Consider the following 26,955-nt stretch of genomic DNA (forward strand, 5'->3'; position numbering starts at 1 on the left):
TAATGATAACATCAACAACTATGCTATTCCGCACTGCATTTGTGTATTACCTTTTCTCTTTGACACCAAATTTTTATGCCGGTTTTCAGAAAAATCAAGTTGAATCAGCAAGACAAGAAGAAGAGCCAGCTATTCCTTTGCAGAAGAATGTAGTCAGAGGAAAATCAGACATGGATGGAGTAGCTCACACAGTTGTAACTCAAAAGTATGATGAATTCTTTCCTTATACATCCTTTCATTCCCTAAAAAATGAATGCCAGGCTTTTGTCAATTTTAGATAATTTGCTTGCATTTTCTGATCTGGCATTTTCTTTTTAGGGACTCTTGTCTTTCTAATCTGGGTAATTAGGATCTGGGTTGTATATTCTTTCTTTTTGATGAAAAGATGAAGTATGAGATGAAAAAGGGTTGAGGTTACCTCTAATAAATTGCCATAGACCATAGCTGTATTGTGGAATGGAGTGGCGTGCATGAAAGCAGTCTTGGATTACAATATCTGGGGGTGACCTAGAACTACACAGAACATTGCAAGGACAACGGAGCATATAGTTTCATAGAAATTAGATATCAAAGCTAATAGTTGTGGAGAACTTTGGGGAGGATTGAGAGATGACCCTGTGATGTTGTTAGCCAAGTGATTTTTTATTTGGACTTATCAAAGAACTTGTGAGTTTTGATGTTCAAGACAGCTTACAAATTTATGATGAGTTACCCACCATTTTCATAAACTGAGTATTTTGGCGAGTACTCAGAATTTTTGAAAAATGATTGATATCAGATGAGTAATCACATTTTTCAAAAAATTGACTAATTTGGCCAGTACTCACAAAACTTTTGAAGTATGGTTGATATCAGACGAACACTCACCTTTAGAAAAACTGACTGATTTATTTGCTGTGTACTTATAGAACTCTTGATCTATGGTTGATATCAGAAAAGTTGTCCTAGATCATAGACTGGCTCTTATAAACTTAGCTTTTACAAGAAACATGGGGCATTTGTTGTTCTATCAGGTTAATCTGTTTTGGACTTTACATTTATCAATTAGGTAAAGCTCTATAGTGTTTGTTGTGTATCTGGATATGTAAATATTGTTGTGGGAGAGTGCCCTTGTAGTATTTGAGGATTCTGAGCTTGGTGGTTAAGCTTGAGTTGATGAAGGTTATATGAAACTCTCTTTTACTTTCTAGCTGTTTTAGAGCTAGTCAGTACTTCTATGAAGATCTCTGATGTACTTGATCTCAATAGTTAGAATTGTATCATCTACAAATTGATAACCCAAATATCTTTTTCCCCTACCAGTAGTAGGTAGATCATGAATTTTGTCCTTTTGTAAATGACCTATGCAATATATTTGTAAATGACAGACATCATTGTCAATTGATTAGATGCAGGAAGGGAAAACAGTTAAGCAAGAAGGTTTCATACCCCAACACCAACCATTCTGCTGCTGAAGAATGTGAAGTAGAGGTATTTTTCTCGAGCAATGGTCTCATCATATTATGGTTATTCTTAGTCATAAGTAGCAGATATACTCAGAAATGGTACTGTTGCTGCTCATTATAGGTGATGCATCATGATCCTTTTTTTGGGTTCTTCGAAATAACATTTATGCCTGCTGGTATGGAATGTATACAGAGTTCTATGAAGCTCAGGGGCACAATTGGGGTGGATTTTCTTGAAACAGGAAAAGGTCACCTTGCGGATTTACCAGCACCAGCCCTGATGCATGCTTCTGGAGTTAAACTGAGTGATTATATAATTAACAGTTGCCAAATATGTAAAAAAAGTGGCGAACTCCTGTAAGTTGTTCAGATTACTAATGCTTATCTTGCTGTTCATTTCTTAACTTGATTAATTACTTCCAAAAAATACTAGGGTTGTTTTTGTTAAATTTTACATGCAAATGTCATTGGAATGGTTTTAACAGTAGCTTCATGTTTAACTGTCTATTCCCTTTATTCCTAAGCTTGGATATCACAAATTTGTTTTTAAATTTTGTGTTATACTTTGTGTATGCATAAATTTTCACGTGAATCACATTCTTATGGCTGGCAGCCTTTAATGTTGTATGTTAGTACATCTAGATTCTGTATGGATGCTGCCAATAGATGATCTAAAAAGTATCAGACAAATTCCAATTGAGGAAGGCATTTAATTTATAATTGTTATTTATATTTTACTGCAATTTCTCTCATTGCATCTTCTAATCATAATAAAAATTCTGGCTATAGCAGGTGCTGTGATGGGCAAAATTGTAACATGACTTACCATCTCAATTGCCTGAAACCTCCATTGGTGCGAGTTCCTCTTGGTGCATGGTATTGCCCAACTTGTGCATATAGAAGAGTATCACATGGTGTGCATTCAGTTTGTCAAGGAATTGAATCGATATGGGAAATGAAAGATCTTGATGCTGAACGAGATGAACTTGGAAAGGTAGCTGAAAGGGATGTCTCAGTCGGAAGAAAAGTGCATCACAATTTTGGGAAGGATCGCACTGGTTGCTTCAATCATAGTTCAACGTCAGTGAAAGATCAGAGGGAGAATAATAGAAATAAAGAAGAGCTATGCTGTGATTCAGTGACTGTTGGACAAAGTGAGCTTCCAATTGAGACTACAAATAAAACAATCTCTAATAAGCAAGAGAAGATATATTTTGTTAAATATAGAGGGCTTTCTCATCTTCATAACCGTTGGGTGGATGAAAAGTTGCTTATTAATGAAGCACCAAAGAAACTAGCCAATTTCAAGAAAAAACGAAAGGAAGGAAAGGTGCCTTAATAAGACATGCCCTGTTTGTTCGTTTTTAAATTTGAATCAATTAAAATGGTGCTTTTTAAAAATTGATGAAGTAGAAGTGATTTTGTATATTTGTGAAGCTGCTTTCTTTCAGTTCAAGGTTAGATTTTTTATATTTAGTGTAATACAAAGTATATTTTTGCAGGCTCCTAAATGGAATCCTGAATGGACTGAACCACATCGGCTCATACACAAGAGATCGTTACTCTGTGCAAATCCAGAAGAACAGGGGGAAAAAAGTGCAGATTCTTGTGTTGAATGGTATGTCAAATGGAAAGGTTTAGGTTACGATCAATGTACATGGGAACTAGAAAGTACAGACATCCTATCTTCAAATACCTCCAAGGAACTAATGAAAGCATATGAAATTCGCAAAGAGGAAGCACAACATCGAGCTAGTACTCAGCAAGCAGTAAAGGTGGTTGTTTAGCCACAAACAAATTAATTGTGCTGTCTATTTTTCTCTAAAGTATATGGGAAGATGAGACTGAAATCTAATTAAAAGTTAGCTATTTTTGGTGTCATTCTAAATGACTATGAATAGGAAGCATGATTGGTTTATATAGCTCTAACATTCTTGTACTCTCTTTATTGTTGTTTGGTTCTTGATATTCATGACTGCTGCTTTTCTTTCTCACCTTCAAGGCTAAAATGATGTATTTCAGAAACATAAGTCAGTATATTTTAAGCTATAAACAATATCGTAAATTATAGTTTCAGCTTGGTCTATTATTGAATTCTGTTCTCTCTCGTCTATTTGTTTTCTAGGAGATGAATTTACTCATTTTGCATGAGCATATATATTCATTACCTATTCTTTGTCTATAGGCCTCTTGTTGAGCATTAGATCCAGAACGTGTAGTCGTCATTGGCTTTCCTTCAAAAAGAATTGGAGGTTGGAGGTTGGAACCAAGTTTATCCACCTTCAGGTAGAGGATGTAGTAGCAGTAAAGGGCATCTAAGTTGACCCAACTGAGCCATAATCACTAGAAAGCACAAGTTTGTTGGAATACCAGGATCACCGAGAGGGGGGTTGGATCAGTTAACAATAATAATCATATGTGCTTTAGGTGCAAGATAAAATTAACAACATGACTAGCATACAAAATCAGATCATGGACACCATATTTATAGTGGATGAAAAACCACTTTCTCAAATCCTTTTATTATGCCTCACTTAGGAAATGTGCCTCACATAGCATACATTGGGCCTCACATAGCCATACTACCTCACATAGCATTTCCTTTTGCCTCAAATAGCATTCATTAGGCCTCACATAGCCAAACCGCCTCACATAGCATCTTTAGAAGCACCGACGTCCTTAAAGTACAAAAATGAATAATTTATTTCAGAGAGTTACTCTATTTCTATACAAAACATTGGATTCAAGAACGATTTGCATACTACATCTTCAAACTTCCTGTAGCAACCAGATCTCTTGTAGCAAAAATTGTCAGCATCAATAATACAAAATCTACACAAGTCTTTAAATCTGATTAATGATCAAACTTGTCAAAAACCTTTTATCATTATCTGCTGTAAATTGTAATATAAGAATCTGAATCAATTTGTGACAACCACTGTTCATATGAATACCACCCTTTCATTATTGTTTATCGCCTATGGTAAGCTGGACTAAGGCACACTACAGTAACAAGATACAAGACATGTAATGCTTTTTAGGAACCAAATTATATTTCATCAATGTTTCAAGTACATTATATGCCAATACACGAGATAGATAGCAATGACCAATACTGAATTAATCTTATCTCCCAACAGAGTGTACATAAAGGTACCAAAGTGCCACCAAAATGTCACGTCATAACAAAACCCCCTTCTGGTTACTGAAACACACCCTTAAAACATGTTTTACTAATCCCAATGCAATAACAAACTTTTGCCGATAATATCATCCTCCCCAAATAAAGTTGTCTCCAAACAAATTGCTATATAGCAACAACAACTTGCCACAATACTCAGAGATGAATCCCAGAATTATATCGCCAATCTCCCAAACGCAGATAATGATAGATAGGAGATTTGACCAGTGAAGCCACTATACATCAGCAGTGACTTCAAACATCAGAAACTCAGAGACCCTTATACTTCAGCAAGGGCTCACATTTCAGAATTCAGGAAAAAGCCATGAAGGCAACAAAAGCAAATATATTTTCAAGTGTGCTTTTCCTAATGAAATGGGCTCTCATTTATTTTCTTTCGTTGGCCCAAAGTATCTTAAAAAACTCCACTTCAGAAATTGTGGAAGTTTCGCAAAAGAACTCAACACTAGAAATTTTTCATCACATTTTTAAGAAATATCACTTAATGTCAGTATTATAATAAGGCAACTTAATAATTAATGAATAAATAAGAGATCATGCAATTTTTAACTTAATTTACTGTAGGTGACGACCAACTACCAAAGCCACCCATTGCATTGCCAAAAATAGACCTGCTAAAAATAGTAAATCTACAGCTTGGAGCCCCAAAACACCTTGTCAGCTCATGAGGGTCACTATGATGAGCTAACTCCACCAACTGCATAGATCTGCCAAAAACGGGGACATTACAAAATTATAGTTAAAGCATAAAAATAATTGTCGTGTCAAAGAATAAGGCATCTACAAGAGACTAAGTGCTAGCTGGGATATGGATTGACAACAATAACCATTCATGTTGGTGAAGAAATGGCCATTTTTAGGGACCAGTTGTGAAATCTGGAAGAGAGGTGGCATGATCAATGCATGAGAAGCAAAGCAATGTAAGGCCACAATAATGCTAAGTAAAATGTAATTGACTCAATGTGGTGGACATTTTCAGCCTAATTTGGTATGGTTTTGGATGAGCACCTCTTTGTATGTAAATTCAAATTTAAACTAATGTGGTTTACATTTTAAGCTTATCCTGGTATGTTTTAGTACATGGAACTTTTCATTAAATTAATTAATGATGTTTCTTTACGTGTTAAGCAGTTGTAGGTTTGAAATGGATATGCCATGTTTTCAAAGAGCCAAGGCTGTTGTACCATGAGGGGAGCTTTTCAAATTATATGAGTGGGTGCTGCTGAGATTAATAGCTTTTTTAATATTTGCGTGGATATTTTTTTAATGGGCAAGCTTAAAGGAAATTTTCAAGAAGCTGGTGGTCTACTTATTATTTATTAGGAAAGGCTATATGCACAGTGAAATTCACATTGTATATCTAAATTAAAAAAATTACAGGAAAGAATTTTAAAATTATCCATGAATGACGGCTGGCATCAAAATTAGGAAGCTGATGGGGGAAATTTCAGCCCCACTGTGACAACACTCCCTTAATATCTAAACCTAAAAGTAGGGGCTCTTATTTTCTTCCACAAGATTCTAATATAATCTGTAGGATAATTTTCCTTTTCTTTTGTTGCAGCCACTCCACTAGACTGCCTTCTTAGTTTGTAAGCCTCATATAGATTATTCCACAAAAAAATCACTCTTGGACCCAAAAGTATTATCTTAACTATGCATACAACAATCATGTGTTTGTTCCTTTTACTATTGAAGTCAGATATTTCATCTCCTATTATTGTGTCAAGTTATTGTTTAAATGCGGCTTGTTTACTAAAACCCGTATTTAGTAGAATCACTAATTTCTAGCTGTATTTGTTCTGGCCAAGGTTACCATTTGGGTGCACCTAGTTTCCTCATGTATTCTATATAATTGGTATTCACATGGTAGCTGGCATAATTAAGAATGTTGGGCTTGAACTATCACTGGCAACCCAAGTGGTTATGTTATTATTTTTTAGTTATATGGAGGTTTAAATTTAGCCTTAATGTTTATTTTATCTTGCAGGCAAAGACACTCCGAAATAAGGCTTTTTCAAGGTTGAAAAAGCTTCCTGACTGGATGAAAGGTGCACAGAAATGCCAAATAAACCTCAAATGTATTAACAAGCTTCGAGAGCTCTGGCAAAATCATAGGAATGCTCTTATCATAGATGATGTTGATCAGGTAAGCTTGAATCTCCACATTCTTGCAAGCAGATCAGTAAGGAAATATATGGAATATCTATCACATGCATATATATACCTGTTGCTTCTTGTGATTTGCCACTTATTAGTTTCTTGTTTGCTATGTAATGTTGGAAGATTTTTGTGTTTTATTTTATTTATTTATTTTATTAAGAGATGTGTAAGAATGTTTATAGAAGCTGCTATAAAAAACCCAGTGTGTTTATGTGAGAGATTGGTGTTGATAAGATAAAATAGTTTTATGAATGTCCATTTTCCAACAAGAGACCCCAAAAGGGTCTAAGGGACTGAAAGCAAATGATTAGTCATTTATGATTGTACCATCACATAAATTTCAAATTTGACATTTGACTTAGACAGATCTGCTTGGTCTCTTTTGCTAATATAGGTTAATATTCGCTTTCTGTTAATATTTTGTCACTGATTGATTGTGTTTTCTTTATGAGTTTTCAACGATGCTTTCAATTCTCCCCAGTTGCTTACTTTGTTAAATTTTGCCTTGCTTTTACAGTTGACAAATCATAAGGTTCTTCTTTATGAATTTCTCTAGTGCCAATGTATGGTTGAATATCATTCTTTCCTGAGTATGTAGTGTTCTTGTCAACAGATGACTCAGTTTTTGTTTCATAGAAATCATTACTCTACACTTGTTTCCAGTTTACCCACTTGAGTTGTTTACCTCACCTTTTGATTTCGTTTATTATTTGTGCAAATACATTTGCGAAGTAGTATGCTTTTGTACCTTTTGTCCTTCATGTAGTTGACTTGGCTTCCTCTCCTTTTGCTATCATGATCTCACAACCCAAAGATTTCCATCGGAAAATATGTGGCTAGGAGGGATCGTACTTGTTGTTTGGTTGAAATCTGCTATCTGCATTAATGGTACCTATGTAAAAGTTGTGCCCAACATTCATTCATTTGCATGTTCTCATACAGGATGTTTTGTGTTTCAAAGACAAGAATATTGAATTTGTATTGATAATATATTTTCCCAACAATCAGTTACTCCCTTGTTAAGCCAAACCATGTATTGAGTCATTCAAACAGCAATTCCTAAAGCTTGTGTTGCCTGCATTAAGCTATTCTTAATCATATCCAGTTTGTACTTCAATCCATCACTTGCTAGATAATCCTTTGGTAGCCCTTTGTTTGCCTAAACCAGATATCTGCCTATTCTTGTATTGTAAGGTTTGTGTTATAGAGTATATTGATAACTACTTCCGTTTGGCTTTGATTTCACATGAATCAAGGGTTTTGATATGAATTAATGAAGGATTTTTAATGACATCCACGTGACCAACTGTCTAAGGTGCCAAGAATCAAATCCTAAACAATCTCTGTGTTCTTCTCAACATGAGCTCTTCGATTATGGATCTTTGTCATGAAATTGGTAGTTTTGTGAATGTTTGCTTCCTTGAAAATTTGGCTTAGATAACCTTCCTCTAGGTTGGTTCTCATATTGATCACGGGTATGTTGGTAAGCAGCACATTCAAAGATATAGTTTTCCCTTCTCCAGTGATACCAAATAAAACACAAATTTATTCCATTTGTTTTGATAATCAATCATATTGACATGCACCTCCTTATTGTTAAGACTTAAAGACTATTTTGTCATTGATGTCAAATTAGAATGAGAGAATTAGATTAGTCACTGTTATATTAGAATAAACATCCAGATTGAATTACTGTTATATAAGAGACAAGAGGACATGATCACATGCCCGAAGGAGTTAATGTCACAATGCCTGATATTTTGAATGTTTAATCTGATGAGAACAGACAGCAAGACTTACTTATCCCACCGTGTATCTTCTTTGTATTGATCAATTGCCTATTGGCATTATTGGTTTTATACATTTAAAAGATCAAATTAGAGACAGCACCCCTTTTGCAGGTATTATTTGTTCATATCAGACAGCAGCATTTCAAATTTGCTTAACAGCATATCAGATACATGAAACATTTGCTATAAGCAATAAGAAGACTAGATTTCAATAATTTAAGGATTACATTTGAAACAGAATTTGTATCGCTATAAGTGATAATAAAATAAAATATTGCATTCTATAAGCAATTCTATTCATCTAAATCTCATAATCATATTGTAGCAAGGATCATTGCGCCAAAGTGCAAGCAATACCAATAGTTGAATATCAGAGATAGCAGTATTATTCATTGTTATCTTCTACGTATTTATTTTAATTGTATAATTGCAAATTAGATAGTAGAAGTCTAAGAAATATAAGTAATTGTACCATGAGCCTAAGTTATCCTAAAAGGGGACATTACATGACATCACTGGCAAAGTAATGCTCATATCCTCACATAGAATTTGTGTTTGCTGACCCAACATTGTGTTGTCTTCTCCATGGAGCTGAAAGGTAATGTAAATTAGCTTTCCTGAATTCACACTTATCAACTTACTAATACCTCTTGTTCATGAAATCCAGTTAACGCAAGCATAGATTTATCCTCTTGTTTTTCTTGCCCGTTTCCTTTTCCAAACTTTTGTAGGTTCTTCCTTTTGTTTCCAGGTGTTTCCACCACCTTGTTTTGTTGACAAGGTTTCACAAAAACCAAATCTACGAAAGCGTGCTATATGACCATAGTTGTTGTACTTATAGCACAGTATATTGTAACACAATAAAGCAACAAATGGATTTTTTTTCTCTGTGTAAGCCCATAAGCACTTCTTGTTTCTGTACATATTATTTCTCACGTGTAATTACAATATCTTTCTTTATGACCAACGTTATTGCAGAGAAAACAATAATTACAAAATTAACTTTGGAATCTGGTCATATGCGCTTGCCTTTGAGTAATTGGCATTCTAAATTTTTCCTTGTTACCTTTTGGAGGAGTGCATAATTTCTGTGGGATTTGATTCTCTTTCTTCTTCTTGTTTTCATTTTTGATAGGACTTTTTAGACCATTTGTATAGCTTTTTTTTCGTTTCTCATTCTCCTTATTTGGTGGCTCTTTGGCAACTTGTTTTTCTTTAGTAGCCTATGGATTTTCTTCATAACTAGGGCTTGCCTTGTTGAATGGTGTCCTCTTGGACATTTATGATATTGCTTCTTTTTTCAAACTTGAGGCTTGTGTTCCATTTGGTGGTTATCTTTCCTGTTCCTCCTTCAAGGAAACAATTTTGGTTTTAACCTCTCACAATTTTCTTCCCTTTTCTCCAATTGGATTCTTACCTTCTTATTACACTAACACTAGAGGATTTCAGTTGCTCAACTACATTGTCCGTTCTTGCTTATTACCTCACAGGGTCTTCAATCTCTTTTGCTTTATTTATGTGGATGCTTTCGCTTTGTCCTTTTTAAGTTAGCCTCCATTTATGCTTTTATTTTGTGTAGAGCCTCCTATTTAATTCTTTTTTTGCCTGAGTCCTCTGCTATTATACATGTTGTATGTACCATTCTCTGACCATTTCGTGTTATGTTTTAACAATAAATATTATTATATGTATCTTTCTCTGTTTTCTTCTATCAAGAAAAATCACTATATCCTCCATCTTGACTACTTACTCTGAACAACACAGCATTGATCATATTTGTCAGCACTAGAGTATGAATTTGGTTGCACATATTTGGTTTTTGCGGCTTTAGTTTTCCCTTGTGAACATTCTTGAGATCATTGACATACACCATGTTTGCTCGATCAAGCAGCACTAAAGAATGGAATATGTTGACAAAATGTGTCTAGGTTTTTGTTATCTCGTACTACATTATTTAGGTTGAAAGCAGTACTTGAAAGTTGCTGGAAAGGAAGATTCTGGATGATATGAAACTGCCTTTAATATAGGTAACAAAAAGGAAACCACTCCTTTGCATAAGTGGCAAAAATAAAATTGTCACTTAGCCTTTCCACAATTCCTTCCACTTCTGGAGAACATATTTTTTGGTCATGGATTCAATTTCTGATTTTGTTTCGTTCAAGTGAATGAATTTTTGAGATGAACTGAAATATGAAATAATTTTCTTCTTTCAGTATCTTATGCAGTTTTTTTGACCAAGAAACAGACCTGAATTTATGAGGTCATAACATGATGAAAACACTCCTATCTATTAGCTCAAACAATGTATTTTGAGGATTGTCACAGTCCCAATTGTGATCATTTAAGGTCTCAGTATTGCCAGTGTAGTGGTTGTTGTATGTGAGATTATCCTTATGGGAATGAGGGAACTTGTGACCTGGGTTTACATTGATTCAAATTTGTAACTAGTTGGTTTTTTAGTATTTACCTTGTGACGAATGTACATTTTAATCGGCCTCACACTTGGAGTTATCCTATAACATACCTTTAACAGTTTTGGAATCTATTAAAATGGAAAAGACATTATTTGTTTTTATCCTGGTATAGTTTGGCAGCAGCAGATCGCAATATGTCATTCTAAATTTCAGGTACATTGACAGGTAACAATCATTGAACTGACATAAATATTTGGTCTTGTCGTAGCTTGTGGGAAAACAAGTAGGCAATAGTTTGTAGAAACAAAGTCAACAATACGGTCCAAAACTGGATTCACTTGTCATCCAGTTGGAAATGTACCATGTTCACTTTTAGTTTTTTATATGTTTAGATAGTTCTTAGAACAACTTTGGCAACACCAGATTGGATAGACTAAACATTTTGACAAATATTATACACTTTCAAAACTGAAGTTTAAGAGGAAAATATGGGGTTCAAAATATTTGAATTATGATGTTTTAAGCACAGAAGCATAAATATTGTGCTTCCTGTTTCTACATTTGTATAGGTGCAGAAATCCAATACACATAATTAAGGATGATTCCTTTCTAAGCTATACCATTGACTATATTCTCAATCCAGAAAATGATCTTCAATAAGTATGTTAGGCTTGGCCTGCTTGGCTATTAGTGCCTTGTTGGTCTATATGTTTCTGGTTTAGATATAGACAAATTTATTGCTATTTTTACATTAGTTATTTTGTTCTCACTGAAAGTCTAGTTGGTTTTTTAGTATTTACCTTGTGGCAAATCTACATTTTAATCGGCGTCGCACTTGGAGTTATCCAATAACACACCTTTAACAGTTTTGAAATCCATCAATGGAAAAAACATTTTTTGTTTTTATCCTGGTATAGTTTGGCAGCAGCAGATCGCAATATGTCATTCTAAATTTCAGGTACATTGACAGGTAATGATCATTGAAGTGAAGTGACATAAATATTTGGTCTTTTCGTAGCTTGTGGGAAAACAAGTAGGCAATAGGTTGCAGAAGCAAAGTCAAAGATACGGTCCAAAACTGGATTCACTTGTCATCCAGTTGGAGAAGTACCATGTTCACTTTTAGTTTTTTTTAATGTTTAGATAGTTCTTAGAACAACTTTGGCAACACCAGATTGGACAGACTAAACATTTTGACAAATATTATACACTTCAAATACTGAATGTAGTTGGAATAAAGTAATTATTATGTTTAGTACTTGTTAATGCTAGTCGAGCTGGGTAGTTAGGAGGTGAGGGAATGCGTCCGTTAGTTTCCAACCAACCGACCCTTCTATAAGTACTTGGAATAATGTCAACGTACTGATGTTGTTTTTGGTATTAATAAAGAAACCATTTCCTCGCCCGCTGTTATTGTGGTATTAATGGTACATTCTATGTTTTCCTTTATAAGGATCTCGATTGTGTTATTCTATATAATTAGCATATCTCGGTGAACTTGAGTGAAAATAATAACACAATCAAGATACATATAAATGAAAACATAAAATGTACCTTTAATACCACAATAACAGTAGGCGAGGAAATAGTTTCTTTATTAATACCAAAAACAACATCAGTACATTGACAATATTCCAAGTACTTATAGAAGGTCCAACCAACCGATGCATTCCCTCACCTCCTAACTACCCAGCCCGACTGGCTTTAACAAGTACTAAACATAATAATTACTTTATTCTGAGTACACTGAAGTTTAAGAGGAAAATATGGGGTTCAAAATATTTGAAATTATGATATTTTAAGCGTAGAAGCATAAATATTGTGCTTCCTGTATCTACATTTGTAAAGGTGCAGAAATCCAATACCCATAATTAAGGATGATTCTTTTCTAAGCTAAACCATTGACTATATTCTCAATCCAGCAATGATCTTCAATGAGTATGGTAGGTTTGTGCTGCTTGGTTATTTGTGCCTTGTTGGTCGATATGATACCGGTTTAGATATAGACAAGTTTATTGCTATTTTTACATTAGTTATCTTGTTCTCACTGAAAGTCTTTCACCAATTAAATGAAAATCATCGCAGGATCTAATGGAATTGTTGTATACAGGAACGCATAATGACAGCAATTGTCTTTATTCTATCGATGATAAAGGAATTTAACATAACTCGACCTATTCTTATCATTTCATCAACTGTGGGGGTCCCCATATGGGAGTCAGAAATATTACAGTGGCTTCCATCTGTAAATACAATAGCTTATATTGGGAATCAGAAAGCAAGAGAAGTCATTCAGAAGCTTGAATTCTTTAATGAAAGTGGATGTATGATGGCTCAAATAGTCTTATCAACTCCTGATATAGTCTCTATGGTAATATTAATATTATGCTTTTTTTTTGCAATGTTTCAAATTAGTCTATTACCATTGTAACACTATGCAATAGCTCTAATAAGAGGGCAATTAAGCTTGTATTATCAAGTTCAGCTTTTTTGTAGCCAGTAAGCTACATAGTCTGAATTTGTACAAGTGTTCATCTGTGCTCAGTGTAGACAAGATGCTCTGGGGGAAACAGGCAGAGGCTAACTTAGTTACCTTTAGAGTCATTTTTTCTCATATACGAAAGGGGGATGGTTTCTGCTTTTTATATGTAGATTTTAATGCACTAGACATTTTTTGCCAAAATTTATTTATCTTGATCTACGATAATCTAATTGTTTCCATCTTATGTAGTTGATGTTTATAACAGGTTTTAATATTGACATATGCAGTCTAATGCTTTTGTTGTTCAGGACCTGAATCTAATGAAATCCATGGAGTGGGAAGCGTTGATAATAGATGAATATCAGCATTTCAAATTTTCAAAAGTTATTGCTCAGCTGAAGCAACTGACTGTAGAGTTTCGCCTCTTGCTCTTCAATAAGAAATTGAAGGTCTCTGAATGTTTTGATATCAAAACTCTAAACAATCTTTGACGCTTTTGGGCCTGGAGATATCTGCACTATTTTTCTTACCATTTATTTTTTTTGAACTTGCTACAGGAAAATGTTACTGAGATTTCTCATTTCTTATCCTTTCTTGATCCTGGAAATGATTATGCACTGGAAGATGTTCGCGAACATCAACAGCAGGATGGCTCTGAATATCTTGCTTCACTTAAGGGCAAGCTGTTAGAGTACACTGCTCATGAGAGAAAATCAGACTCTGTGTCAAGTGCCAACTTAATTGAGTATTGGGTTCCTGTAGAGTTGGCTAATGTACAGGTGAAACAGTATTGTACTATACTTATGATGAATGAGAATTCTCTGTGCTCGATGTTGAAGAAAAATGATCCTGAACCTCTTAGAGACATCCTCCTTTCATTAAGAAAGGTTTGTGAATTGACACAATTTTTCTTGTGTTTGAGTAGGATACAGATTAATTTATTTAAGTCTTATGTAACTAGGTTATGTATGTAGTTACTTGGTATATGTTAAAAAGAATTGTGAAGGAAGATAATGTATGCCAAGAGGCATAACTACAATGATGGCAAGTGGGTTGTAATGGAGTGAGTCTGTGAAAATCCCCCCATAAATAAAACAAAAATTTGGTAGCCATTTGCACATGAAACCTTAATGATGTCCACTTGTTGGTGGTGATAATCTGAGATTTTATCTGAGTGTCAATCTTGTGGCATACTAATCTATCTAACAAATCCAATATAGATGCGTCAAAATCAATATCTCTTGGCATCCTTCAGATATATTTCTTCCAGATATCTTTGCTAGGTACCCTGTAGACCATATGAACAGGCGGGTATTGCACAATATTATACAAGTGGGAGTATCTGGATAGTCTCCAATGCACTTAGGAGGTTAGGACTGATCAAAATAATAAAATAGGACTCATGCGAGGAAGTCTAAATGCTCTATTTCTGAATTTGACAAATATGTTTAGGAAGTTTATAGATCTGTCAGTCTGCTGCAGTGGTTTGACTCTGAGCATAGCTTTACCATGATCACCAACAATTCTAAATTTTAATCAGAAAGCAAAATAATTACTTGTATGATCTTATTCTTGAATTGTTAACCACACTAACATTCTTTTGTTCATAATTGGGCATGTTTACACCTTCAAGGTATGACAAGATTTTACCTATTCCATTATCTAAATTGGTTTAGATTCTTGCTGATGTCATGACATTGGTCAAATACTAAATTTCATTGACAAACTGCATAAGACTTTAGTGCCCTGCTTCTGGGGGTGATGTGCTGTTCTTAGGTCCTACAGGCTGGTTTATCCTCGTGGATGATATTAAACTCTCATTCATTCGTTCATCTCTCTCTTGACTGCAGTCATTAGGCCTATGGTTCTTTATGGTTCAAATGCTTAGGCCTAGTTTGGCACATTCTGATTTGGTTTTTATGATTGGCTCAGATGCCCAATTTAAGACAATGATTCATTGTAAGCTAAATGACAGCTTCTGAGTACCTTTCTGAAGCCTAGTATCTCCAGACTTGGTCATTTTATATTGAAAAACAGAATCCTTGAGCAAGTCATCATCAGGATGAGGGAGGTACCTGTATTTAGGTTTCTGCTATTCTAAGACAACTGCCTTGTAGGCTTCCAATATGTAGTGATATTGCTGGTATGTTGAGGGACAAGTCTTCTACTCTACATTATTTTTTAATAGAATTGTCTGAATACATTAATTAGTAATTAAACCAACTAGTTTAGTTCAAGATTAAACTAAAACAGGATTACCCCAAGAGAGATGCCAATCATACTTGAAAACTAAACAATTATATTTATAGGCCTTTGGGAGATGCCGATCATACTTGAAAACTAAACAACTATATTTATAGGCCTTTCATTACAAAGGCATCTTATGCATAATCAGATCTGTACGATCTGTTCCATCAGACCACTATGATTTCAATGTTACAGAATTAACACTCCGTCTTAACTTGATAATCATACTGAGAGATAACATATCTAACATCATCAATTAATATGAATAAGCATAGATTGATACTCTATATTTGTCTGAATCTTCTAAGCATGAGGTATCATTGAACACATGGTACTATGTCATATTACTATACCTGTGATATGCCTTATCACTTACACTTGTGACAATGATATTGCATGGAATGCAATATACAGGATCAAATTCAGAGAATAATTAAAATCTTCATTTATCCAAGTTGTGATTCATAGGTACTGGCATTCCTATATCACAACATGAGCCTGAGTTAAGATCTACCAGAACACAGGATAAACTCTGGAGAATAATAAAATTCTTCTTTTATCCAAGTTGTGACTCAATAGGCATAGAAATGTTTACATCACAATGTGATCTTGAACTCATCTAAACCTGACAGTAGATCTCTATTGTTCAACACATTATCTAAGAGATCGTCATCTCTCATAATGTCTTTTATACAAGTGTTCATTATCTTAGAGATCGTCACCTCTTAAATAATGAATACAAATGGTGGAGCCCATAACAGTCAATAGTCTGACAATAAAATTATAGCTCTTGTTGCTTCAATAATTGTTCTATTCTTTCTTTCTGCAACCTCGTTTTGTTGTGGGTTATAAGGAACGGTATACTCCTCCTTAAAACTTGCTTCTTTTTAAAACTCTTTAAACAAATCTGAAGTATATTCCCCTCCATTATCAATTCTAAGAGTTTTAATTTTGTGTCCTAATAAGTTTTTGAATTCTTTAAAACTCTTAAGGATTTCTTTGATTCTTTACACTTTAAGAAGTAAATCCAAGTTTTCCTAAAGAAGTCATCTATAAAAAGTATATAGCACCAGAATCCTCCAAGAGAAGGAACAAACATAGGTCCACATAGATCTGAGTGGATTAAATTCCAAAACATTGTTACTTTTTCTAGTGCTATCATGAAATGGACTTTTGGTGTTCTTACCCAAAGCACATCTTTTGCATATGCTTGAGTGATCTTTATTCAACTTAGGTAAACTAGTTACCATCTTCTCCATAGTTGATAAGGTTTTGAAATTTAGATGTCCTAACCTTCTGTGCCATATTTCATTTATATCAACAGCTTCATGAATTAAGGCTTGTATAGGTTGACAAAGTTCTGTATTTAATTCATACAAGTATCCCTTTCCAATCAACTTTGATTTCTTAAATGAAGAGTTTTTAAACCAGGTCATTACTTCAGCGTCCATGAATGCAACATTATGTCCATCATCTTCAAGTGCTGTAACTGAGATTAGATTCTTTTTTATTCTTGGTACATAGAGTACTCCTTTGAGATGTAGAGGAATACTTGACCTCAGTTTCAAGGTGCAATTCCCAGTTCCTTTGACTGAATGAGTGGAATTATCATTGATGGTAACTTCGCCATCAACTTCTTTAGATATAGAGTCTAGTGCTTCTTTGTATCCTATAATGTGTTGAGATGATTTGCTATCAATTACCCATGTTTTGCTTGATACTTCATTTGATAGTGTAGAATACAATACACGATTCTCAAGATCATAGTTATCTTCTTGCCTTGTAATGTTTTTTATAGTTTATTTGCTGCTTTGTACTCTCAAGGCAATTAGATCTATAGTGTCCAAATTTTTCACATTTGAAGCATTTTATTTTGGATAGTGTAAGGATTTGCCTTAGGGAAAAATCACACTAGGATCAAGAAGCTCAAGCACTAGCACAATATGGACCAATAAAGTATGATTAGAATAACAATAATGAGAATATCGTTGTGTACATGCACACGAGAAGTGCCTGTATATAAAGGCCTCTAAAATGACTAGGAGTTAGCAAAATGATAAGCCTCACAACTAAGCACATGTCAACCAAGAGTGGATTATCCTCGTTGAACATAGAAGTTAGTGCTATAATGAGAGGATAAGCTTACATAGGTGTGTCACGTAAGAAGATGTTGTAGACACCATGTACTTAATTAGAGTGCAAATAACTGTGTTGTCTACATGACAACTCAGTTGCTTATGCAAACTCTTGAGTTATAGACATCATGTCCTAAATTAGAGTTGTTGACTCCTGTGTTGTCAACAAGACAACTCATATGAGTACACATACTCCTAGGTGTCTAACTAATAAATAATAAAATAACGCATTAACCTAAGTAGACTTAAGTAAAGTGCAATAATAATTAATTATTTACACTAACATATAGATCTTTCTTAGGTTTGTCATTTCTTTGATTACCCTTCTTCTTCTTGAAGTGCTTCTTCTTACCTTTATGGGAATTTGTATTGAGAACATGAAGTTCTTCATCTTCAATTTTCAATCTTCCTCCTTTCTTAAGTTTCCTAGATTCTTCTTGCAGGCAATCTCTTTTAAGTCTATTTAAGTTTGGAAGATTGTCTCTAGCACTTACTCCTTGTGAGAATGTTTCTCATGAATCTGGTAACTCATCTATAGCCATAAGTGTTAGTTCCTTGTCTTCAATTATGGTCCTTATACTTGCAAGTTCGTCTCTTAGACTAGCTACTCTTAGGAAGTAAGAGTTCATAGATTCTCCCTTCTTTATCTGTATATGGTTTAGTTTCTTTTTTAGTACAAGGGTTCTAGTTGCATTGTTAACCTTGTATGCATCTATTAATGCATTCATCATATGAAATGCTGTTTGATGTTTCATTAGCATAGGTACTATTTCATTTTTCACCCCATCTAATATGATTTGCATGGCTTTCCTATTTCCTTTAGTCTAGATAGTTTTGTTAGGTTCAACAGCAGGTTGCTTGGATGCTGAATCTACAAACTGTTTCACATAATTGTCTTCAAAAATCATCATAATTCTAAACTTTCAAGCAACAAAGTGTTCTTCCCCATCAAACCAGTCATCGGGTCTGATTGTGCTTGCCATTTAAGATAGAAGGATGTTGCTAGATATATAAACTCTGATTGTCAATTTGCAGAGCTGAGGTTCAACTACCAGAGCTTTGATACCATGTAAATATTCTGCAAATTCTGCTACTAATTGAAACTGATATAATACCTTCTAAGTGCTGGAGATTCTCTTGATGAAATTCAGATTGAATATTGGTCCTTCTTGGTGAGATAATAGTTCTGCAATTATATATATATATATCCTGCTATAATTCATATGAGGTACTGTATGCTAAAGGAGCAGACTTAGATTTGTTGTGTGTCGTTTATCCACAAACATAACCTACATAAATATGGCACCCAAGGGCCATGTCCCTAGAAGGGACATGTCCCTCTCTAGGTCAGTCAGAATTGTCTGAATACATTAATTAGTAATTAAACCAACTAGTTTAGTTCAAGATTAAACTAAAACAAGATTACCTCAAGGGAGATGCCAATCATACTTGAAAACTAAACAATTATATTTATAGGCCTTTCATTACAAAGGCATCTTATGCATAATCAGATCTGTACGATCTGTTCCATCAGACCAGTATGATTTCAATGTTACAGAATTAACAGTTAGGCATTGGGAGAAAATGTTGAAGTAGAAAGAAGAAACAAATGTTAGCAAGGGCTTCACAGCTGGCCCTAGTAATTTATATTTTGCATTAAGTTTACTATGAATTTTGTTTCCTTCATTCTATTGTTAGTTTTAACTATGAAAGTATGTACCCTTAACGACATAAGTTATTTTCTGGTAAAAATTGGAAACAGTAAATTTTCACTGAACTCAATATCTTTAATTTTAAAAAGAGCATACAAGTTAGGGAAGTGTATGAATATGGAACTCAAATATATGTTTATGGCATGCTAAAAATATTGGACACAAAATATAGATAACACTAAGAAAGCCTTGACACTTGAAAGGCTTAAGGTTCATATGATAAGAAATTGTCATGAGGTTAAAAATGTCCATGGGACTCGATGGCTTTTTTTATACCTTTCTTACAGCAGTATGCAGAGGTATCCTCTTTCTTCTCTTTATCCATGAAGATATTATCATATTATGTAAAGCACTCACCCAAATTGTTTATAGCTGCTTCCTTCGTTCCTTTTTGTCTTTTTATTCCTTAATTCATCTCCCCTTTGTTGTCAACAAAACTACACAAAGCTTTTCTTTGAAATGCAAACAGAGAATTTCTTTCAGTGTAGATTGATATGTTGTTGCGCCTTATCTGAATTGATCTCTCTGTAGTGCATATTTTGTTGAGTATATGCAACTTCTTAGCTCTTTCTGTAACCCCCAGTGACTTGTCTTCTGTTGAGAAGGCTGGATTCATTGTTGTGGATGCTTGTTTGTCTTTGTTTTGTCTTCTATATCAGATGGAATTAGCTCAGTATATTTATAAAGCATGAACAAATGACTTGTATTGCAAAAGAGAAATATTTCTGAGCAATAAATTAGAATCCAAGTAAAATCAACACAGGATAAGGTAGTTTGAGGATTTGAAAAATTGGGAGTATATTTTCCAAGCTTCAATCTTTCACAAGTAATGGAGCTTCGTAAGATCATCAAAAACATAGTTTGTGAACTTGGACTCAGAGAGTACTCAGCAAGCCCAAAATTTTTAACTCAGCAAAAACACGGAGAAAGATCGACAACTTAGAAAGAATGAACATCTAAAATCCCTTAAAGAGACATTATTTTCTTTTGTAAAGTTCAATTAAAAAATGTATCAAATTAAAATTTGACATCTTGAAAGTGAAAATGAATGGTGTTGTAGCAAAAAGAGCATGTGAAAAACACATTTTAAACCAATGTTTTACCTGCATCGAAATTTTTAGCCATGTTTTTTTGAGTCCATGAAAACACGAGAGTTAAATCTGTGAGTACTCGCCCGGCAAAACAAATAGAGAGTACTTGGTAACTTGGGAAGTAGTCAGAGATTGTGTAAACCATGAAAAAAAATTTTAGCTTCCAAAATTATGGAACAATACTTCAGAGTTAGCAAGAGATTTAGGGGACCTGCTGTCCACAAAGTCATCAAAAGAGAAAAAAATTATATGGGAAAATCAAATATTATAATAATGTGTGTTGTATTATTTTAAAAAATGACAACAGATATAGGTTTTGCTTGATTGACTTCTAGGTAATTGCAGCAAGCAATATCTCGTTTATGGTAGGCTATTTTTACCAGGCTAGTTAGAGTCTTCTTTTTATCTCCAACCAATTTCTCTTGTATCTTGCTAATTGAATTTCTTTACAAATTATATCTGTTTTAGCTAAGTAACTGATTTGGGTTTTGGATCAAGAATCAGATTCATGATTTTTTCCAATATGATTCATAATGATTCATGAGTGTACAGATGTGTGTGTGCACGTGTGCTTTAATTTTTCGGGATCACTACAAATGTAATAGCACTGCCATGTTTTTTTAAATGTGTTTTCCAAATGCAATGATCTCTTTCATTTATATGAAGAATAAACCAAGTAGAGACATGTCCCTTCATAGGACATGTTTGTTCTTTAATATAATGACAATTTAATTATAGTTACATTATATATATATATATATATATATATATATATATATATATATATATATATATATATATATATATATATATATATATAAAATATATATTTCTATAATATAATAATACGTAGACATATAATTTATATCTCATATATATATATATATATATATACATATATATAATATGTATATATATCTACATTAGTATTGTCTTATATTTTTATCCAACTGAAGTTACAAAACATCAACACGCCCTTTTAGCTAGGGAGGATAAACACATGTATCACCTCAACGTAATATCAAGTTAGCAATATTAAGTATATCTTTGATTAGAAGATATCCATGATTTAGATATCATTTCATGATATCAAGAGTAATGGCCTCCTAAATGTCAAGTCACATGACATTCACCAAGTACTTTGGGAAATGATGTCAAGAGTAATGGCCTCTTGAATGTCAAGTCACATGACATTCATTGTGTACTCTTTGAGTAATGGCCTCCTAAGTGTGGATTTGCAAGATATTCACCAAGTACTGTGAGTAATGGCCTCCTAAACACCAAAGCGCATGATATTCACCACGTACTCTGTGTAATGGCCTCTTAAACATCAATTTACATAACATTCACCATGTATTCAAAATGTCATAAGGTATGTGCACACGCATTCTCATAATGCTTACCATATTAAACATTCATGCTCTGTATAAGGAACTTAATCCACCATGCAAGATATAATGTATCATGATCTGCATTAGACATTGTAAGATATCCATCATAATAGAAAATTAAGTTATTGTAAGATTGTCTCCTTTCAATAACTTCAAAAAATACAAGTGATAAGCATTTGGAAGTTGTCACTTCCTCATGATGTGTACAGGGGGCAGACTCAAATGCTCATAAAATAATTCTCATGAATCATAGTTCTTTGACTGCTACATTTTCTTGATCACTGGAGGATCCATCTCAACATGGTCTACTCCCTTTGAATTAATACTACCGAGATCATCTAAACTTGACTGAGCCATATCCTCTATCAACTCCCTCTCTTTCCAAGGTTGTATCTTATAAAGTGTCAAACTCCCTCTGAATCTAATATCAATCTTCCTTTTCCTGCATGAACATCCTCGGAGGAAAAAATCAAGGCAAATCGCTCTTATAGTACGTATTGACATAAAAAAATAAAAGAGAGACTATTATAAGGCTCAATGACAATCATAATATTAGGAATAATCAGATATTCGTAATAATCATAATAGTGTAATTTTGTTCCAATAGAATAACATAATTACTCTATTCAAGAAGACATTCTTATTCATTACTAATTCTTTTCCTTGTTTATAATTATTTTTCATATTTCATTTTAAATAATACTAGTAACTCACAACAATAATAAAAAATTATATTGATTAAAACATTTTATAATTACCTTGTTAGTGGTCCCTTACCTTTATGATAGGGTCTTGTCTTTAGTGGGATCAGTACCTCACAACCTTGACTATCTTCTTCGATATATTTATTTAAATTCCTTAAAGGGGGTTAGTACCCAAGCCCTTTGTAATACCCCTTATATATCTACAGTAGTAAAATCGATTCCTACTATGGTGTATGATCTCTTGGTTGACGATTTCGATCATCAAGTATTTGCTACTTAATGAGTGACTAACCCAAGCTCTCTATGATGTCCTTATCTTTTTGGCATGTGGAACATGCTTGTTTGAGTTTGGTGACGTGGGCCCATGATAAAGTCACGTCCCATGTGATGTGAATTGCCTTGGAAGGGTGACAATAGGATACTCCTTTCCATGGGCCAAGTGAAATTTGTCTTCTTCTGATTTGCTCATAGATGAAAACCATATTTTGAACACCAGGGCACCAAGTTTTCTTGTTGCTCGCTGCATTGAAGGAAAAAGGGGGATCTATGTTGAATGGAAACTTAGTGTACGGGGGATGTGGCTTAAATATAGAGGATCAACATTCCCGTGTGAAACGCCATTCTAGCTGAAAGAAACAATAATAGAGGAGCTATTTTCACCTTTTTAGGTATCCACGAGAATGTTATGGGCGTCCAAGTCATTTTAATAGAGGGCGCACGTTTTTCTTAACCCGCTTGACACAAACATCACGATTGTAATATGCGGAGGGCAGTTAGGAGATTATCCAACATTCGAAGCCTCAACACACAAGGCGGAATTTCATAATATTTCACTATCATATCTCCTTGGCATCTTATTCAAGTTCATGCTATAATATTTTATAATTATCTAGCTTATTACTCTCTTCTAGCACTTTTAATTTAGTAGTACACACTTGTTAGCTTAGTTCTCTTTCGTTATTATGTAGGGCTTGTTCTTAGTTCTCATCCATTTACTTGAACCTGTGATTGGCTTACCAAATAGATTTTTCAACAAACATGTCTGTGCATTCCACATTATACATTTTCTTTTTGGCTCTGATACCATGTTAATTTTATGGGATTGCTGTAAATGCAATAATATTGCCATGTTTTTTTTTTTATGTGTTCTCCAAATGCAATGATCTCTTTCATTTATGTGGAGAATAAACCAAGAAAAGACATGTCCCATGAAGGGACATGTCTATTCATTAATATAATGACAATTTAATTGTAGTTATATATATATATATATAAATCATTATATTAATTTCTCTAATATAATAATACTTAGACAATATAATTTATATCTCATATTAATAAACACACACACACACACACACACACACACACACACACACACACACACACATATATATGTATGTATGTATGTATATGTGTGTGTGTGTGTGCATATATATATATGTCATGTATAATAAATATATATATGTATCTAAATCTACATTAGACTTATCTTATATGCTTATCCGATTGAAGCTAAAAATCTAAAAGAAATATACATAATTGTAAAATGAAATCATTTTATGGTTAAAATCTATGATGCTTTATTGTTGAAAAAAAAGGTAAGGTAAGGTGGTTTTATAGTCCACGACACTATGTCAAAGATAAACATTATGATTCAAAAGAAAATCATCACATCGAATTAGTGAGTTGCAAAATGAGAATTCAACATATAGTTGTAGTTCATTAATGTTAGAAACATGATTCAATATTTACCTCACTTCAAACTTGTAAGATGGAGTGAGCGAAGTGAGAAATTAGTGATGAAATGTGTTTATGGAAACCAAATAAGGGTCGTTTTAGACTTAGACCAAAAAAAGAAACAATAAAAAACTTGAGTTTTTGTAGTTTTGGGCCCAACATCTCATGTTTTCCCCTATACGTCCATGTGGATTCTCAACTGGTCCAGGCCAGATCTGTGTAGGGTCTGGATATGATCCTGTGGGTGTGCCCGGATTTGCGGTCTGCCAACCTGGACAGACCCATAGGGTTAAATCCAGACCCTGCACGGACTCAGCATGTACTGGTTGGTGAATCCGAACCCGAACCCACTTTGTGGGTCAGACATGCGAATCCGGTAATGTAGCTTTAGCCATTAATGAGTATATTGTTTTCCTTGAGTATATTGTTCTTTTTAACATATGCATAATATATGCTAATCTGAGTTAAAAATCTATTTGCCTCTTTTGCTACAAGGTCTGCCCAATGAGATGGCCAAGAATAAGGGGGTAGGAAATTGTCAAATTGTATAGCAGAAGATCAGCACTTCAGAAAGCAAAAACTGCAGGGTCTAGTGTCCCAAGGCTATTTTTGGCCTTTTGTACAATTAATTTTTATTGTATTCTATTCTGTGTTTATTTCAGATAAATGTAATTTTTAATCAGAACATATCTGTTTCGTTGGTTTTTGTCACTTTGATTGGGTAAAGCGATGTTTGCTCTTTTTCTTTTTTGTATCCTTTCAGTTGCTGTTTTATGTTCTTCCTGAATTATATTAGAGCTTCCAACCTATTTTGGTGCTTCTTTATTGTAGTTTTTTGTCTGATTTGCTAAATCATCTAATTAGAATCATAAATGGGTGCGGAACTATTTAGTATGAAAGAAATCTTTTGGAGGTTGCGTATATTCTGGCACCAAACATAAATGTATGTGTATTTGCAACCTAAAAATAGGAATCAAGCCGAGAACTCAGGAATGTTGCACACCATATGAAAGATTCCAACTAGGAATCTTTGTTGAAATACTGAGTTTTGTTTAGCAATTTGTCTTTGAACAGTGTATAGGAAATTTTGCTGTTTTCTTTTTCTGATTTTTTTGGATTGTTTTCTAATGTCTTTCGGATTTTTTGCAAATCTAAAATGCAAAAGCCAAACTGAACTAAAACATCTATCTAGTAAACCAAATATGACCAATCTGAAACAATTTCAACCATCTTATTTTCAATCAATATATTAATGTGAATTAAAGCAGGCAAATAAAGCATGATTTGATTAAATTTGAAAGTCTGAAACATCATTATTCTTATTTTCTTTCAAATTATACTGCAGATTGCCCTCTAGGGCTGACGTCAGCTGCAAAGTAAGTGGTACAGCCCTTGGTAAAGCAGGGAACAATTTGATATCTCTAAACTGCAACTAAATAGATCATTCTGCATGGTTCAGGTAGGGATTATACTGTTATACTCCAGATTGAACCCCAAAGAGCACCTATTCTCAACTATGTTGTTGTATGGTCTGTGTATTTGCCTGCACCTTCTCTTGAAATCATTCTCCACTAATTCAGATCTTCAAGTTCTGATATAATTTTTCTCCTCTTTCAACCAATAGAAGACTCCTCTTTACAAAATGCAAGCACAATTGCTTCTACAAGCTGATATGGAAATGAACTCCTGTCTTGTAGAGCAACTGGAGAGATGTCCAACTTGCCTGCTCTTGCTACTTCAAGAGTTATCATTCTTGAGGATCAATTCTGGTACAAACTCTGAACCAGAGCTCCAACCACATTTTCTAGGCTAAGATAATAATGAGAATGGATGCAAATGAAGTTCCTAAACTCAATTTTATCTCTTCTTCAAGCCCAATCGACCATTCTAGGGTTTCTCTTTTTTATTTTTATTAACCTTTATAAGATTTCATTCCTTAATGAGAAATTGACCATTAAGAGAAATATATTATTATCATAATGTTTCTCTATTTTTATTTAAAATGTTTCATGGCTAGGTGCCTAGGGAAGAGGGCGATGTTTGTTATTATAAAGTGACTTATAATATCTTTTTACTATTAATTTATTTAATAGCAACATAGGAAATATATCTTTCCCGAGTTATTTATAAAACTCAAAATTGGGCTCAGAATTGAAATCTGATTGAAGCACTGTGATCAATGATCCTTCCTGAGTCCTGCAAGTTAACTCACAGTTCCACCTAACAAATAAGAACTTGCCCTAAAAAAGGAACCTAGCTCCAAATACAAAAAATGCTCAAGAGGATCTTGCATTGCTTTGTGATTGCCCACATGGCTATCCAATGGACAACCGATTCTCATTAAGAAAAGGAGACGTCCCTCAAAAGTAGGAATTAGTATTTTAAAACTCGAAATGGCTGATTGAACCACTGCAGAGGTCTATAATTCTCAAAATGGGT

The 26,955-nt window shown here is 33.9% G+C and overlaps 1 protein-coding gene across 4 annotated transcripts in view; it reads left to right on the plus strand.

Moving 5' to 3' along the window:
- LOC149528339 (uncharacterized) overlaps positions 1 to 26,955 on the plus strand; it is a 241,127-nt gene that overhangs the window by 94,556 nt on the left and 119,616 nt on the right. For 3 of the 4 annotated variants that reach the window (XM_089811308.1, XM_089811304.1, XM_089811306.1), the window contains 9 exons: positions 90 to 205; positions 1,389 to 1,470; positions 1,639 to 1,802; positions 2,235 to 2,775; positions 2,948 to 3,220; positions 6,638 to 6,796; positions 13,125 to 13,385; positions 13,805 to 13,945; positions 14,054 to 14,383. In XM_089811308.1, coding sequence (XP_089667434.1) covers positions 90 to 205; positions 1,389 to 1,470; positions 1,639 to 1,802; positions 2,235 to 2,775; positions 2,948 to 3,220; positions 6,638 to 6,796; positions 13,125 to 13,385; positions 13,805 to 13,945; positions 14,054 to 14,383 — 2,067 coding nt within the window. The remainder of the gene's footprint in view (positions 1 to 89; positions 206 to 1,388; positions 1,471 to 1,638; positions 1,803 to 2,234; positions 2,776 to 2,947; positions 3,221 to 6,637; positions 6,797 to 13,124; positions 13,386 to 13,804; positions 13,946 to 14,053; positions 14,384 to 26,955) is intronic. The other variant, XM_089811307.1, reaches the window with a different exon arrangement.

This window comes from Cupressus sempervirens, chromosome 11, assembly GCF_028749045.1.
Source record: "Cupressus sempervirens isolate cs-2001-9-10 chromosome 11, ASM2874904v1, whole genome shotgun sequence".
NCBI lineage: Eukaryota > Viridiplantae > Streptophyta > Pinopsida > Cupressales > Cupressaceae > Cupressus > Cupressus sempervirens.